The 16,919-nt window shown below is 31.0% G+C and overlaps 1 protein-coding gene across 2 annotated transcripts; it reads left to right on the top strand.

The window, feature by feature from the left end:
- The first annotated feature begins 2,280 nt into the window (after positions 1-2,280).
- Ry (xanthine dehydrogenase rosy) lies at positions 2,281-15,379 on the top strand. 2 transcript variants are annotated; one of them, XM_078177661.1, is made up of 25 exons: positions 2,281-2,558; positions 4,111-4,219; positions 4,853-4,910; positions 5,377-5,473; positions 7,595-7,830; positions 8,361-8,605; positions 8,679-8,820; positions 9,775-9,942; positions 10,028-10,104; positions 10,208-10,414; positions 10,532-10,716; positions 10,975-11,088; positions 11,206-11,347; positions 11,423-11,719; positions 11,906-12,028; positions 12,148-12,503; positions 12,596-12,770; positions 12,861-13,052; positions 13,123-13,268; positions 13,448-13,625; positions 13,822-13,950; positions 14,039-14,281; positions 14,518-14,772; positions 14,885-15,055; positions 15,229-15,379. In XM_078177661.1, the coding sequence occupies exons 2-25, from the start codon at positions 4,154-4,156 to the stop codon at positions 15,271-15,273; spliced, it is 4,047 nt and encodes a 1,348-aa protein (XP_078033787.1). In that variant the 5' UTR covers positions 2,281-2,558; positions 4,111-4,153; the 3' UTR covers positions 15,274-15,379. The 2 variants fall into 2 exon arrangements, with proteins under 2 accessions (XP_078033787.1, XP_078033795.1); XM_078177669.1 differs by lacking the exons at positions 2,281-2,558; positions 4,111-4,219; positions 4,853-4,910; ... (1 more) ...; positions 7,595-7,830; positions 8,361-8,605 and having other exon boundaries at positions 8,704-8,820; positions 9,837-9,942.
- The last annotated feature ends 1,540 nt before the right edge of the window (positions 15,380-16,919 follow it).

The raw sequence follows: 16,919 nt of genomic DNA, 5'->3' as shown, positions 1-16,919 counted from the left end.
TTTGCACCGAGACGACCCCTAAGTCGGCTTCTGGTATTTCCGACCGTGTAGGCGCTTGGGCCGAGATACCAGAATTTAACCCGGAATGATGGTCTCCTACTTCGGTTCGTATTACACGGTCTACCGTAAGGATTTCGCGGCCACTCAGGTCACTTTCCGAGGTTTCCTGGCGTTTTAAATATGTAGTGCGTAAAGGCGGCATTTTTATAACTGAGATGACGGGTAAGTCTTACGTCTATGGAAATCGCTCGTTGCCGTTGTTTGATGGCCTTGTAATTGTTCCCAGGGATGATTCGTCTCCGCTACGTCCAGGGATGGCGAGGTCCACGTAGTGTTGCTGTCGTTCCCAGGGATGATTGGTTCCGGATGTTGAGTTGCAGGACTCCTTCCTCCGTTGGTTGTACGTGCTTGTGATTTATGGCTTCGTTAGCATGGATTGCCAAAATCACCCGTCTCCGGTATTTACCCTTATGCTCTTGGGGAAACCATGCAAAACCCAAGAGAGAGAGGTGCACTTTTCACGAGCCGGCAAATGTTGTTTTAAACAATCCCACCGCTGTCACCAGTGTTACGGTCTGAATTGTTTGGATGTAGGGAATTTGATGTGGTTCGGTTGCCCGTGGAGCGCTGAACCGCTCTGCTCGTGAAAGGTTGTAGAGAGTTGTACAACTTTGAATATTTTAAGCAAAAACTGGTACTTTATTGATAGAGCTCTATGATCTACTTTCTTTGACTGTCGAATAAAGTCTGTCTTGATTTTCCCGAGGAAAACAAGTTTTATTCCTGCGTTCCTTCTGGTTCTTCCTCCCTTGTCCAATAGGAAAATTGGGGTCCTCTAGCTGGATGCTGATTCGTCGGATGGCTCATCTTCTGGTTGCAGATTGGTGGTGATTGGTGGTTCGGCGGTGCGCGTGCGGCTGGGAGTGCGCGACGGTCGAGCGCGCAGGGGCAAAAGCCCGCCGAAACGAACGGAGTGGGGTATGCCGCGCGCGAAGACCTCGGTTCAAGGACAGTGTGAGAGAGAGAGAGAGAGAGGTCAGGGAGAGTTCCGAGAAGTCCCTAACTAACGGTTTTCGACGTGCAACACTTTAGCGGTCTGGATTTGTTACTGTGACTCGTTTAGTTTGTGCAACATTGTAGAGGGTCTTGCGAGAGCCGACGTGACATTGTCTATACTCCTCGATTAGTCTTGCTAAAGAAAGCAAAGGTTTGACGATGAACTTCGTGGGAACTCTCTCATTGTCTCTTTACATATTCTTAGTTATTCCTCTCGGGCGATACAATGTCTCTATATAAATATGCGATATAAATTCGTATATACATTCGAACTTCCCTCCTGCCGCCATAAATTGAAACGTATAGTCTAGTAGCGTGGTCGTAATATAAACAAGTGCCTATGTTCGCGTCGCTCATGAAACGTGATAACGTAACACTATACACTGTTTGTTTCTCGAAAATTCTAGCTTAAATTAAATGTTTATTACGTACACATACTATACCTATCTACCTTACAGACTTCATTATTATAAATATGTATGTATGAAATATTCTCCTAAATGTCGTCAGTGATTTATAATCAAAATTTTAATCTTATTCAGATAATTAATAAGACGTATTTACATACATAATACTATTTCTGCTAAGTAAATTATTTATTAATAATAAAATCTTTTGTTTCTTATTTTTCAGCGATAGATCATAGAAATTTGTTATTGTATGATTTCATATTTGAATTGCGCGGTTTGGAAGTTATATTTATGATAATAGACCTTTTAATTGCACTGTTTTTACAGAATTTCAATAACTTTTTATTAACAGAGTAATACAAAAATTAATTTTTTAGAAACATATATACTGACAATGATTTCTACAAAATCACTATTGTCTTATAACATTTTTATTTGTAAAAACGTATCTTTTCGTTGAATAAATAGTTACTCTGTTGTTTCTATTCTAGATTTCAACCATTTTTCTCTTTTATTTTAAATTTAATCACTTAATTGAAATTAATGGAGTATGTCATGTATTATAAATGTCAAGCTTTTTAGCATGCACAAATATTAATATCGTAATAATAATTTAGTTATAAAAAAATATACAGATTTGTACCTCAATTTATAATAACTGTATTGCAGTAGAAACTTATTCCATCTATTAAAAATATTATCAACATCATATCTGATAATATTGAAGAAAAATAAGAAATGCTGTAAGTACGCATAACTTAATTGTAATTTTGTAATTTAAAAACAAGATAGTAACTACAGAATTGGGTTTAAGATGCAGAATCCCATTTATTTTAAAAGGAACCAAATACATGCATATATGTATACACAAGTAACAATTACATTACACTTAAATTGTAAGAAGTGGGAAAGAGACAGGCTGTTTCAATCACTCCAATATTTCTTAACATAACGTCACGTGTATGTAATGTATCATGCATGATAACGGATAACTTAATGGTTAGTTGCATTTAGTTGTCCATTGCTACTCGTACCAGTCACACGCGAGTGATTCTTGACGATTTAAAATAGTTACAAATGATTTTAGAAAAGGTGAGTGCTGGAACGATATCTTGTCATTACACAATAACATTTAATTCGTATTTAGAAACGTAGTTCCGTGTAAATAAGTACGTCACATAATACTACGACATATACACATATGTGCTACACATAAAGTTGTGTTGTGGTGGTACAACTTGGAGTGTTAGACGTGGAATTTTTATAATTATCGCGAAAAGAAATAATAGTTTATTTAGACATGTATTTATATTAAAAATGTTAGTTCATGCATCACAATAGTGTGTGCTTGATTGTTCTTAAATATCAGTATCAGAAAAATCATGTTGGATTAAGTAGTAATTTTGATACAAAGATAAACAGTTTATTATTGCATCATAGTTTCTTTAATTGTTGTGTGAACACAAGAGTAAAAACAGGATGTGACAAATACGTAAATAAGATATTATTAAGCTGCTAAATTAAAATTGAGAATATCTCATGTTTATGTAGTTTCTTAATACAGTCACATATTATTTATATTGTAAAGACTCCTTTCTCCAAACATTTATATAGATAATATTCTGATATCCAAAGATTATATTATGTAATCATTCTAATATTTAGATACATGATCATCTAGTAGAGAACTTGAATGGAATTTTTAGATAATAGAATGTTTTAGTATATGGAAATTACAGAAATAATTGTGACAAACTCTCTACTGTACTTTCACTTATTTTATTGTTCTGTTCTATCAGATGCATGTAAATTATTTCATTCAATTGTATCTTTTCTTATAAATACAATATTATTGACATTATAATGTGCATAAATTATGCTTATCGACTAGGCAATATGTGTCGCAACAGAAAGATGTTTATTTTTTAATAATGTTATCAGTCTAAGTATATATCTATATACTCTATGTAATAGTGTACGTCATTGCATATTTGCACATGTTTAACCATAATAAAGAGATAGCTATGTATAAAATAGTTTGATTTATCTTTATCCACCACTTATACTGTATATTGTAAATATTAAATACACAATCAATTAAACATTTGCAATACCAAATTAAAGCTTATACATATGTATTGAATACACTTTGGCTTTTGTGTACGATATATGAAAATACATTTTCTTTTTTTCTTTAATTCTAGATCTGTATTTGTATGAATACTTGCAGTATAGTTGTAAAAGTCATATGAGAATTAAACTTTCAATTAGTATTTCTATAATGATCTTAATATTTGCTTTTAGATACTAAAATTGTATATATAAATGCATTGAATTAAATATATATCTTGTTCAATAAGTAGTATTATTGAAGTTTGTATAATCAGTCACTGAAATATCAATGGTATAATATATATAATATATAATATTATATCATTGCTCATGTCATATTTAATGATTAATTATACTATTGGACCATCTGAAAAGTTGTGTGGTATTTTGCCATAAATGTTTCTTTGTTTATTTGCAAAACAATTGTCAACATAACTCCACGCAGATGTAAGAAACCACAGAATTTTCTGGATGCCCTAATGCTTAGCTTGTCTTCTAAAAGATATTATTTTTTGTGCCACTATCTTTGTAGGTTTGTTTAACGCAATAAGTGGGACAAGCTATCTAAGTCTACAATGTCCAACCGCATAGGTCATTCAGATATATCAAATACGCTAGTCTTTTACATTAATGGAAAGGAGGTATGTACATAACATGTAAAGAATTTAAACAAAGACAATTGCATCATAAAGAATAATGATAAATAATATAATAAATTATATAGAATAATCCTGATCCACATGTTTCAAAATTATGATTTCTATAAATGTTATTAACACATATGTTGTGTATCCCTTTACAAAATATGTATTTTCACGTTTTTTGTTGTACGATGAAGGATCATAATCGGTTTAAATTCTATAATTTGATTATAATCAACTGATCACTGAAGTTAATTCACACTTTTAGTGACATATGTAAATTATTAATAAATTATAATTATTCTGATATTTATATGCAAATGGTTATGACACAATAATCACAGTTATATTGGGCATGATGAAAACTGAGAAAACTAACCTTTATAAATAAATTTAATTTTCCTCAAATTAATAATTTCTTTTGAAATGTTGTGATGGCTGAAATGTGCTATAGTGTGGTGGAGAGGGGACTAAAGTATGGTGATGACATTGTCATTGGGAATTGCTATTGAAATCCACTGGCATTATCCAATCCTAGTTGTGAAATCTCTTCTTCACTATTATCTAGCATGTTCCAGATCATTGCTTAATTATCATGCGTTTTTATTTGATATGTTAAACATTGAAATCAAGGTAATAGATGACAATGCCGATCCAGAGTGGACATTACTATGGTACTTGAGAAATAAATGTATCCTTAACATTTTAATTGTACCTCTTAACATATAAAATTCTTTTTTATCATAATATTGTTTTGCCATTCATCAAAATGGCGGATATCTATAATATACCTTGTAATTTTTCGATCATATCGTAAGCCGATATACAGATTACGCAGAAGGTAATCATCACTTATTTCCATATTAAAAGGCTACTAACAGTCCGTTCTATGTAAGCTGTTGTTATGACCTTGGAATGTTTGCGGTGTTCGTTTCTTGAACAATACGGAATTTTGAAATTCACTACTATTCAAAAGTTTGATTCCTCTTCATAATCTTAATACATTTTTTTATAAAAATGGAATTCCTTACTAAAACTTTTATTCTAATTTAAGTTGATTATCTTAATCTGAATTATATAACAGATACAATTTCTATATTTCTCTTACAAATGCTTATGCGCTTAATATATTGAAATCCTTAATAATTGAAATACAGTAGAATTAACTGGAACGAAATTAGGCTGTGCGGAAGGTGGTTGCGGAGCTTGCACCGTAATGATCTCGAAGTTGGATCGCAAAACAGGAAATATTTCGTATCCTTTTATATTGTTATGAGCATCAACACTGTTACGAAAAGACTAATTTAATTCGCATATAAATATTATAAAAATAATTTATATTATACAAAAATTAAAATTAAAATTATGCATAAATTAAAGTTTGTGGTAGAGTATATAATGCATAAAAGCCGATTATTTCGAAATTGCTAAATTCTCAACAAAGTTTATGAGTTGAAAATGTTATTACATGTTATTAATTAAAATGAAACTAGTCCAATAATCTGAACACTCGTGTTTCTTGACTAGTTCGAAAAGTTGAGGTTCCATTGTATATCTAACGTAATCTTGGTTCATATGGTTCAAATAACATTCAGTTCTTATTTCTCCGTTCGACTTCAGTTCTGTTGAAAAGGGTATTTCCATTGGATTTGTAAGAGTAAAGTCGTGAATGATACACAATGCTGCCACATGCGTGTATATAAAATTATATAAAATTATATAAGGATGTAGTGAAAACAGGATCTTAACGATTACTTACTAAGTTTGCAAAAAAAAAAAATCAACCTTCGGAACTGGAAATTAATGCTAAAGGCAACGTTGGCCACCGATATGAACTGGTCGGCCAAAGTGTATCAAATGATGGCAGTGATTTAATTTCAGTCTTACGCAAAAGAATGCGGATAATATCGGATAGCGGCGAAGAATAAGATTTAACCAACGCATCTGCGTAATTATTTCCACGCTCTCCTGAAATACCGTTTCATTGCCGACACTGTTTTCTCAAATAATAATATACAGGGTGTTCCTTTTAAATTGATCCACTTCATAATGATACAAAAACATGTTTTAAACAAAGTTAAACATGTTTTTCTAAATGAAATTATACATTTTTGATACATTGATCGGTAGTCGTGAAGATATTTTAATGTGAATATTGCTATAAAATTATCACACTTCTAAATAATGCAAGAAGCTATCATTATTCACAGAAACTATTTCCTGCACCATCAGTATATTTAGGGATATTTCGATTTAAATGGAACATTTAGTATATACTTATATGTTTTAAACGAGCATTTCAAATAAAAGATACCTTATTCAAATGATTGTTCTATGATTTATTTATAAAGAAAGGTATGTTTTGTATAGAAAATAGAATGTTTGCAATTTTTTAGATACTTAATAATGTCGAATGTGAAAATTGTGAAAGTTGATCATGCGCTTTGTTCAATCGAAAAAAGACGAAGCACGCTAAAACCGGTTTTTAATTTTTAGACACTCCATAGATATTACGATGAGTCGCTCCATCTTTACCGACTGCTGGACTTAACTTGTTAGGCAACCGGAACAACTAATACGGCGAAGATGCTTGTGTTTAGTAACGTCTAGATAGGCGTTATTCAATATATTAGCATTATTTATATACGCTGTGGTCAATGTAGTATTTTTCATTAATATCTTGTCAACTAAAACAAAACTTATATAAAGAGAGAGAGGGGGGGGGGGGGAGAGGGAGAAAGTGGAACTAATACATGAGAAATAGAAATTAATTTATATAAATATTTATTGTGCAGAATTCAATAAAAAAGATACTTGTATTCACTCTTGATGTGAACAGTAAAATTTTGGAATTTTGAAAACTACAACTTGTTTTGTGGTTTAATTTTATAATTAATTTTAAATTTTAAAATAAATTTTTAAATTGTTCCATTAAAATTTAATTTAAAATATTTTATTTAAATTATTGCTATCCTCAATGGTTTCGATGTAATTGGCTTTTATAATATTTAGTTAATACTTTTTGTACGATATAAAGATGTACTATAATCTGACCAACGATAATAACCATTAAGGGTGAAGGAAACATTAATATTAATATCTAGCGTTCAGCTCAAAATCGTTTTCTACTTCTTATCATAAGTTTCATAAACATATGCACCATAATCACCATGAATTAATTTATACGTACTGACACATTTCGTTGGACAGACTATAGTTCAACATTTATGAATTTTTCAATGAAAATTTTGTGGACAAATAATAGACTTTTATGGTTTCAGTATTTCTATAGTCCTTTATCATTTTTAATTAGGTTTTGTATTAAGGTTGAATTATTTTCCTTGATTGATCACATTTATCTGACAATTACTATAGACACATGGCAGTGAATGCGTGTTTAACACCAATCTGTGCTGTGCATGGTTTAGCTGTGACCACAGTGGAAGGCATCGGTAGCGTTAAAACAAAACTCCATCCTGTACAAGAACGTATTGCAAAAGCTCACGGTTCACAATGTGGTTTCTGTACACCGGGAATCGTCATGTCTATGTATGCATTGTTACGAAGCATTCCGAAACCTACCATGAAGGATCTTGAAATTGCATTTCAAGGTAATATGGAAATCAAAGTATCGGAGTTAAATCGCGAATCTTCATGCAACATTTTTATAAGCGAATCAAGGAAAATGTAATTGAATCATTTTTATCTTCTTAGAATTCTACATTCTTCCATATTCTGATATAAAAAATATAATATTCCATTTAAAGCAAAAAAATCGACCTTCAAATCTCCGAAACGGAAAGTACCTATGAAAAAATGAATGTGTAAGTTACAGAAGGTGCACAACTTGTGTAGGTCACCCTGTATATTGTATTTTGTAAACTAGAGTTTTATAAATATCTTTTTATTTGGAACAATGTGATCATATTTTATTATTGAAAACTACTGTTTTAATTCCGTACCAAAATACCATAATTTAAAACAATATCATGGAATTTGTTCATTTTTTCATTATAGTTTAATATGCGTACGATATGTACGTATGGATATATGTTATTCAATTGATTCTATTTTATGCCTTTAATATGTACTTGTATATACTACATAATTAATATTATTTTATGTCACGCCCAACTCATAGGAAACTTATGTAGATGCACCGGATATCGTCCCATTATAGAAGCCTATAAAACGTTCACGGAGGAATGGGAACAGATGCAATTATTATCAAGTAACCGAGAGAAATCTTTGCCAAATGGGCTTTGCGCAATGGGTGAAAACTGTTGCAAACGAATACCGATAGCGGAACCGACCGAAGTTTTCAATCCGAAAACATTTCGTCCGTACGATCCGACGCAAGAAATTATATTTCCGCCTAAATTGCATGTAAGGAATCTACATTAATAATCACGTGAATATGCTTTCGACAAGAATCTTCAATAGCTAAATACATTTTTAGATCTCATCGCACTTGGACGAGAAATACTTAATTATCAAAGGAAAAAATATTACTTGGTATAGGCCGCGAACGTTTTTCGAATTGTTGTATTTGAAAAAACAATATCCAAATGCAAAGATTGTTGTAGGAAACACTGAGATAGGTAAGTTATAATTAATCTGGCATCAGTGTGGTATAAAAATGTGACGTAATAAGTTTGACGGTCAATTTCTTCAACAATATGTTTAAAAAAAATTTGATAAAGAAATTTTTAATTCAAATATTTCACATGTCGATAATATCGTAAAAACTTCAAAGATGTGTCTTATGCAGCATTGCTATTATCATTATTTTTTTTACAGCAGGTTAATAAATTAAAAATTTATGGAGTGTGTCATGTCCACCACACTGACGCCGTGTTGATATTCGTAGTTGTATCATTTTCATCATATCGATTGCAATTATAATACATTTATTTAATATTTTTCTTGACTTTATTATCACTTGTATTGACGAATGTGTAAATTGATGTGAATGTTAAAATGTGAAGTTGCGAAAGTCTGCGCCATCTCCGATTTCATTAGTCTTGAAGTACTATGTTATCAAGAGCAATGTTCTGAATGAAATAAACATTTTCCACTTTCATTTAGGACCTTTCGGCCTTCGCTTTCGGGCTAATTCTGTTAGTTACTAATTCCCCCGCCACTTAATATGAACCTGACACAAACCTAACTCTGTGGGGGAAATTATTCAGTAACTAACACGGTTAGGCTTCCTACATTTTATCTGAACTAACAAGTTCACCCGTCATGTTATATTCCTTGCTGGCGCGTCGTCATGTTTGAAAGGAAACAGTAGATGAGTAGCGACAGCCGGCTTATCCACTATACACACCGCATCGCGTTATGCATATGTATAATAGCCAGAATTCAATGTAGTAGTAGCAACAGTTTTTCCCTAATATCTCGAAAACTAAGGTCGATCGGCCTTATATAGGAAAGGAAAAGGTTGTTCAGAATATCGCTCTTTATAAGATATCTAAAGATTATTGAAATCGAAGAAAGTGTAGGTTTTTGATAACTTCATCTGTAGAAATTGTTTTGTGATTTATGTGTAGGTGTTGAGGTCAAATTTAAGCATTTGTCCTATCCTGTTCTGATACATCCTATTTTAATCAAGGAAATGCGAACCGTTCAAGAAAATGAAGGCATGCTTTATCTGGGTGCAAGCACAACACTTGTTGAAATGGAAAAAGTTTTAAAGCAGCAAATTGATAATAAGCCTGGTGAATAGCTTAGATTTTGTATTCTTTACAATTTATAATTTTTGATTTTGTGTTAAATAGTATTTTAATTTGATTTCTGTTGCAGAACACAAAACAAGAATATTTAACGAGATAATTGCAATACTTCATTGGTTTGCTGGTAAACAAATTAGAAACGTTGCAGTAAGTTTTTTCAATAATTATTAATAATACATATTATTAATCTGTAATATCCAAATAGTGGACTATTTTATAAATGTAACTTTGTAAATTTTCATTATTATAGGCTGTTGGAGGAAACATAATGACAGGAAGTCCTATATCAGATTTAAATCCAGTTCTTATGGCAGCGGGAGTAGAATTAAATCTTTGCAGTTTGAGTAATGGAAACAGAGTTGTTCCAATGGATCATAGCTTTTTTAAAGGATACCGGCAAAACATAGCCTTGCCAGATGAGATTTTAATTCAAATACAGATCCCCTACACCAAAGAAGTAATTTGAAAACATATATTTTGGAATGTTCCAAAAGCTATTGACTGCATGTAAACTAACTACATTTAAAATCTGTCATAGCAGTTTCATTGATTTAATATTTTTTTTATTTTCCAGAATCAGTATTTTGTAGCTTATAAACAAGCAAGAAGGCGAGATGATGACATTGCAATTGTTAATATGGCATTGAATGTATTTTTTCAACCTGGAACTAATATCATTCAGAAAGTAAATTTGGCTTTCGGTGGGATGGCTCCAACAACTGTTATGGCTAGGAAAACGTGTGACATTATGATTGGAAGGTGTTTTACAAAATGATTTAATGTTTTGCAATATATTAAATGGCAAACAAATTATGTTTTATATATTTTATATATTTCATAAAATGAATTTTCAATTTTTTCTTATTAAAAGTGTTTATTAAATTATCATATTTTTAATTTTCATATTGGCTGAAAAATAATTCTTATAACTAGTAATTAGTAGATATTTATATCTACACATCTATGAAAGCAAATTTTTTTTATACTACTTCATTACAGAATAATAAATTTTTACAGGAAGTGGGATCAATCACTTTTGGACAGCGTATATTCTTCTTTATTGGATGAATTTCCACTTCCGGATAATGTCCCAGGTGGTATGGTCAAGTATCGTAAATCCCTAACTCTGAGGTACTACTATATTACAATATTAATTTTACTTTCACACTCGTCTGTTAAGATTGTGCTAAATAACTTTGGATAAAAAAAATGACAAGTATACTTTCATATTTTTTCTTAATTTTACAGTTTGTTCTTCAAAGGATTTTTGCGCATAGCTGAAAAACTACAAGTGCAATTATGCGAGTATCCATCATGGCCTAAAGAATTGGGAAGTGCTGCAGATGGTTTTCATGATAAGGAACCGAAAAGTTCACAATATTATCAAGTGGTATACATTATTTTGATATCCATTTTACAATTATTTTTATCTTTTTAATTTTAATACTGTATGTTGATATACTAGGTTCCAGAGGGTCAGGAAGTGAATGATTTAATAGGAAGACCTATTGTCCATGCGAGTGCATTTAAACAAGCGACTGGAGAAGCGATTTATTGTGACGATATACCAAAATACACAAACGAATTTTATTTATCATTAGTGTTATCTACGAAGGCCCACGCCAAAATATTGAAAATCGATGCAACGAAAGCATTATCCATGGAAGGTGTAGTAGCCTTTTACAGTGCAAAGGATATACCCGAGAAACAACGTTATCACGGACCCGTGTTCCATGATGACGAAATTTTTGTTCTGGAGGAGGTGATTTTTTTTTAGTGAATAGTAAAGTTTCATTATTAATATATAAGTCACGACTAACTTTCACCATATGTACTTACGATCTTTATTTGTATTTAGTAATATGAAAATTAGCATTAGAAGAAACAAAACTTGGTCGATTTCATAAAACATTAAAATAAAAATGTGTGAAGATATGATATTTTCAAGGTTACAAGCCAAGGACAACCAATTGGAGCAATAGTTGCAATTAATCAGATTATTGCACAGAAAGCAGCTAGAATGGTTGAAGTTTTATATGAGGACATGGAACCAATAATTATTACAATAGAGGTATATATATGCAATTTTAATATAAAAATATGATTGAAAAAAGAGTGACACCGAAGATATTACTTAAATTCAAATAATATATCTTTATCTATTGTAATATATGGAATATATTCTTCTAGGATGCCATTAAACATCGTTCCTTTTTTACGGAGAGTCCAAAACGTATACAGAAGGGGAACGCTGAAGAAGCCTTTTCAGAATCGGCTCATATTCTAGAAGGCGAAATTCGAATAGGAGGTCAAGAACATTTTTATCTTGAAACACAAGCTGCTTTGGTAATTCCACGGGAGGAGGATGAATTGGAAATATTTTGTTCCACTCAACATCCATCAGAAATTCAAAAATTAGTGTCACACTGTTTGAATGTTAATGCTAATAAAGTTGTAGTGAGAGTGAAAAGATTAGGTGGTGGTTTTGGGGGAAAGGAATCACGGGCTGCGGTAGTCGCCTTACCAGTTGCATTTGCTGCTCATAGGTATCATTATATATTAAAACAGTATTATACATTATAAGTCATAGAGTGTAGTTGCGTTAGAAAGATATTAAATTAAAATGTTCTGTTTATAGATTAGGAAAACCGGTGCGTTGTATGTTAGACAGAGATGAAGACATGATGATGACTGGTACAAGGCATCCATTTTTATTTAAATATAAAGTTGGATTCGATGATAATGGCTTGATTAAAGTGATGCAAGTTCATATTTATAACAATGCTGGATGTTCAAGAGACCTTTCTTTCGCGGTGAGTTAACGTTCACCAACTCTATACAAAGAAAAGAGTTTTAATTACCCTGTCGGAAGCAACTTTTGAACAGAGTTATTACTTCTGCAGGTTCTAGAACGAGCCATGTTCCATTGCGAAAATTCTTATAAAATACCAGTATGTGATGTTTATGGTCATTCGTGTAAAACTAATTTACCATCTAATACAGCGTTTCGTGGTTTTGGAGGTCCACAAGGAATGTTTGTAGCAGAGACTGTTGTTAGACATATTGCAGAATATTTGAATATAGATGCTATGAAGGTACAATGATAACTTCTGTTATAATACAAGAAATTAACTAGGAATTCTAATGATAATTTAATTGTAATAGATTTCAGAGTTAAATTTGTACAAAGAAGGGGATTCAACCCATTACAATCAGAAGCTTATTAATTGCACCTTGAAACGTTGTTGGGAAGAGTGTCTCTTATCTTCTAATTACACAGAAAGATTTAAAAATATTCAGCAGTATAATAGGTATATTTAAATACATATTGCTTTCAAGTTTTTAAAGTTTCATATTAATTCAATTCAAACGTGATTCTATTATCTCATTTTTACGCACTTTATTTTTTATTTGTACTTGGTTTGAATTTTATGACGATAGATATTGTATATTTTTCTGATGTCACGTGTATAATATTTTATTTTGATAGATCGAACAGGTACAAGAAAAGAGGATTGGCAGTAGTTCCAACAAAATTTGGCATTTCTTTCACTGTACTCTTTTTAAATCAATCAGGGGCTCTCGTACATGTGTATACAGATGGTTCTGTTTTGATTAGTCATGGTGGTGTAGAAATGGGACAAGGTTTACATACAAAAATGATACAAGTAATTTTTTTCTTTATTTTTAATTAATTACTCTGATTTAAGTATAATTAATTAATTTATGTAATTTTTTGTATACATATAACTTTTTTTGCGGATCATCGTATAATTAGATATTTTTCGCCTGGGTAAATTATGTAAGCCCTGGAAAACGTTACTTGTTCAAATTGCATTTACTTATGTTTCTTCTAACGTTTAGGTAGCCAGCAGAGTGTTAAAAATAAATCCAGACAAAATACACATAATGGAGACCGCTACAGATAAAGTGCCTAACACATCAGCAACTGCAGCTAGTGCTGCTTCAGATCTCAATGGCATGGCTGTTTTGGTTAGTAAATGTTATTTGGCAAAATACATCTTTACAAAAACTAAATGTTCAGTAAACATTACACTTTCATTTACATTATGTAATGTAGAATGCATGTGAGAAAATTATGAACCGATTGAAACCAGTAATAGATAAAAATCCAACTGGGACATGGGAAGATTGGATAAGTACTGCTTACCTTGAAAGAATCGGTCTCTCTGCTACTGGATTCTATAAAACACCTAATATAGGATACTCATTCGAAACAAATTCTGGAAATGCATTCAATTATTTTACATATGGTGCTGCATGCTCAGAAGTAGAAATTGATTGCTTGACTGGCGATCATCAGGTAAGACATTCATATGCATTATAAACGCTTTCTACTGTACAGAGATTAATCCTCTATGGCTTTAAATTTACTTAAACCTTATCTAATTTGATTAGAATTGCTTCATAAATTTTATAAATGCACTATGAAATTAGGATAATGGATAAATATAAAATTACCTGATTTTTTGTTTTGGCTTTAAAACAAGAGATTGAGGCTGAAAAATGAAAATATTATTAACAATGTTTAACATACAGGTACTGCAAACAGATATTGTCATGGATTTAGGCGAGAGTCTTAATCCTGCAATTGACATAGGACAAGTGGAAGGAGGTTTCGTTCAAGGGTATGGACTATTTACTCTTGAAGAAATGGTATATTTAAGAAATGGAGCACTCTTCAGTAGAGGCCCAGGTGCATACAAACTGCCTGGTTTTACAGACATTCCAGAAGTATTTAATGTATCTTTATTGAAAGGTGCTTCAAATCCCAGAGCTGTCTATTCGTCTAAGGTGATACATATTTTATAATTTAATTGTTAGGTTTACAAGAACGCATTGTGATCTATTATATTACGTATTTACAAGTTACTTACTCATAACATTATAATCAAAATATGTCTAGGCCATTGGGGAACCACCATTATTTTTAGCGTCTTCGGTTTTCTTCGCCATTAGAGAAGCTATTAAATCTGCTCGACAAGAAGTTGGTTTGGAAAATGAATATTTCCGATTTGATTCACCAGCAACAGCAGCTCGTATTCGACTGGCATGCGTTGATGAGATTACAAAGAAGGTAAGATACATGTCTACATATTTTTGCTAAATAATACAACTATTTGTATTTATTTATATTTATATTTTTGTACTTATTTGTATTTATTTTTATTTATGTTCAACTCTTTGTATTGTTTTATTATGTGTAACATATGGGTTGATGTGACAAAATATTACTCGCTTATGTTACAGATTGCAGATCCAGATATTTTAAAACAATGGAACATTGTTCCCTAAAAAGTATTTTATTTAAATACGAACAACTTTTTTTACTTTCTTTATTGTTAATTGTTAAAAAGTTGTAAAAATACGTATTATTGTTAAAAAAATTTTTGTAACCAGACTGTTGTACCTACATAATTTATTTATTCCTACCGTTTCTGTTAAGTTTACGTTATGAAATGTTAATGGTAAACTGACTCATATTTAAAATTAGTATCTTTATGAGCAGAATATAAATCATTTAATTGTTAATCGGTAATTAATTTTTTTATAGCTATAAACGATACAGAATATTTACAACTTAGTTATATTCTTGTAATTAGTATGATTCTTTTAATATATTTTATTTGTTTTCATTGCATTTTTAATAGTAATTTTTGACGCTTGTTTAACTTCTTGGCTATAATAAGATATTATTATATTCTTCGAAAACAATGTTTCTGTTATTCACAGTATTATTCGAGTTATGATTGGTTAATAAAAGTTATGTCCAAAAATTTTAATAACATGGAAGAGCAAATCGCAAGATTTTCATCCCTGTTCTCAGGTCTACAAAATGATATAAAATTTATCTAAAATTTATCACTTTACTTAATTGTTTAAACTTATATGCGCTTAGAAAAAAGAGCCCATTTTTTCAGTTTTGTAAGTTCATTTGCTTTTACTGTATTATTTAAAGACAGTGCCTATATTTTAAAATGTCTGTGAGTATTGCATGATCAACACTGTTTAATCAACGCGAAATAATGGATTTCCAATAATCTCAAAGTTTCATTCTTCAATTATAGTATATTTATATTTACATCTGCAATTTTTAAATTTATGTGTAGCATTCTTCGATAAATACGTTGAATGCAACCTAGTGATTTCAATGCGTGGTCGGACAGTAGCACACTATTAGTCAAAGATTCATGAAATTTAACTAATTTCGATGAAATCCTCGGCGTACATATAAATCACCGAGACATTCAAAACATATTGTTTAAATTTTCGTTTTAGGCTTAGATAAAAAAAGTTAAAAAACGTAAGCTTTTTATCTTGTTATCATACCAATTAATTACAATTTTTGAAAAATGTTTTTTAAACATTGTCTGATGAACAAGACACTCTAACATCTTTAAAAAGAACAAGTTATTTAGTCAAATTGGAAAAGTTATACCGCTTTGAAAGATTTTCATATACTTTCATGAGTCACCGTATTCAGCGCACCTGTACGTTAGCAGTAAAGACAGTTAACTGGTTGTAACAGATTAATTATTTATTGTAAATAGTGAAATCCTTGAAGACTCGCTTTAATTTTTCAATCAGGCAAATTGTCATTTATCATTTTTCGTTCGACTATGATACGACAATTTTAAATCGTTAACAACTATGTAATAAAATCGAATATATAATTGTATATGGCAAAATTGCATATATTTATTAGGTTCCGCTTTCATTTATAAATTACGGCGTCCGTTTTGTTAATTTTAAACAATTTACAATATTCTTTAAACAATATTTAACACTAGAAAGGTATTTCAAAGAATCTCTTGATTTATATGCATAGCGTAGGGTATTTTCGTTAATACCTAGAGGAATTTTAACTGTATTGTTTTTATTTACAAAAAATTTTCGCTTATTGATGGTACGTGAAAGTTCGTAAAATGTCAAGAAATACA

This window comes from Augochlora pura, chromosome 1 (assembly GCF_028453695.1).
Source record: "Augochlora pura isolate Apur16 chromosome 1, APUR_v2.2.1, whole genome shotgun sequence".
Lineage (NCBI taxonomy): Eukaryota > Metazoa > Arthropoda > Insecta > Hymenoptera > Halictidae > Augochlora > Augochlora pura.
The sequence above is the reverse complement of the archived record's forward strand: the minus strand, read 5'-3'. Positions and strand labels throughout refer to the sequence as shown.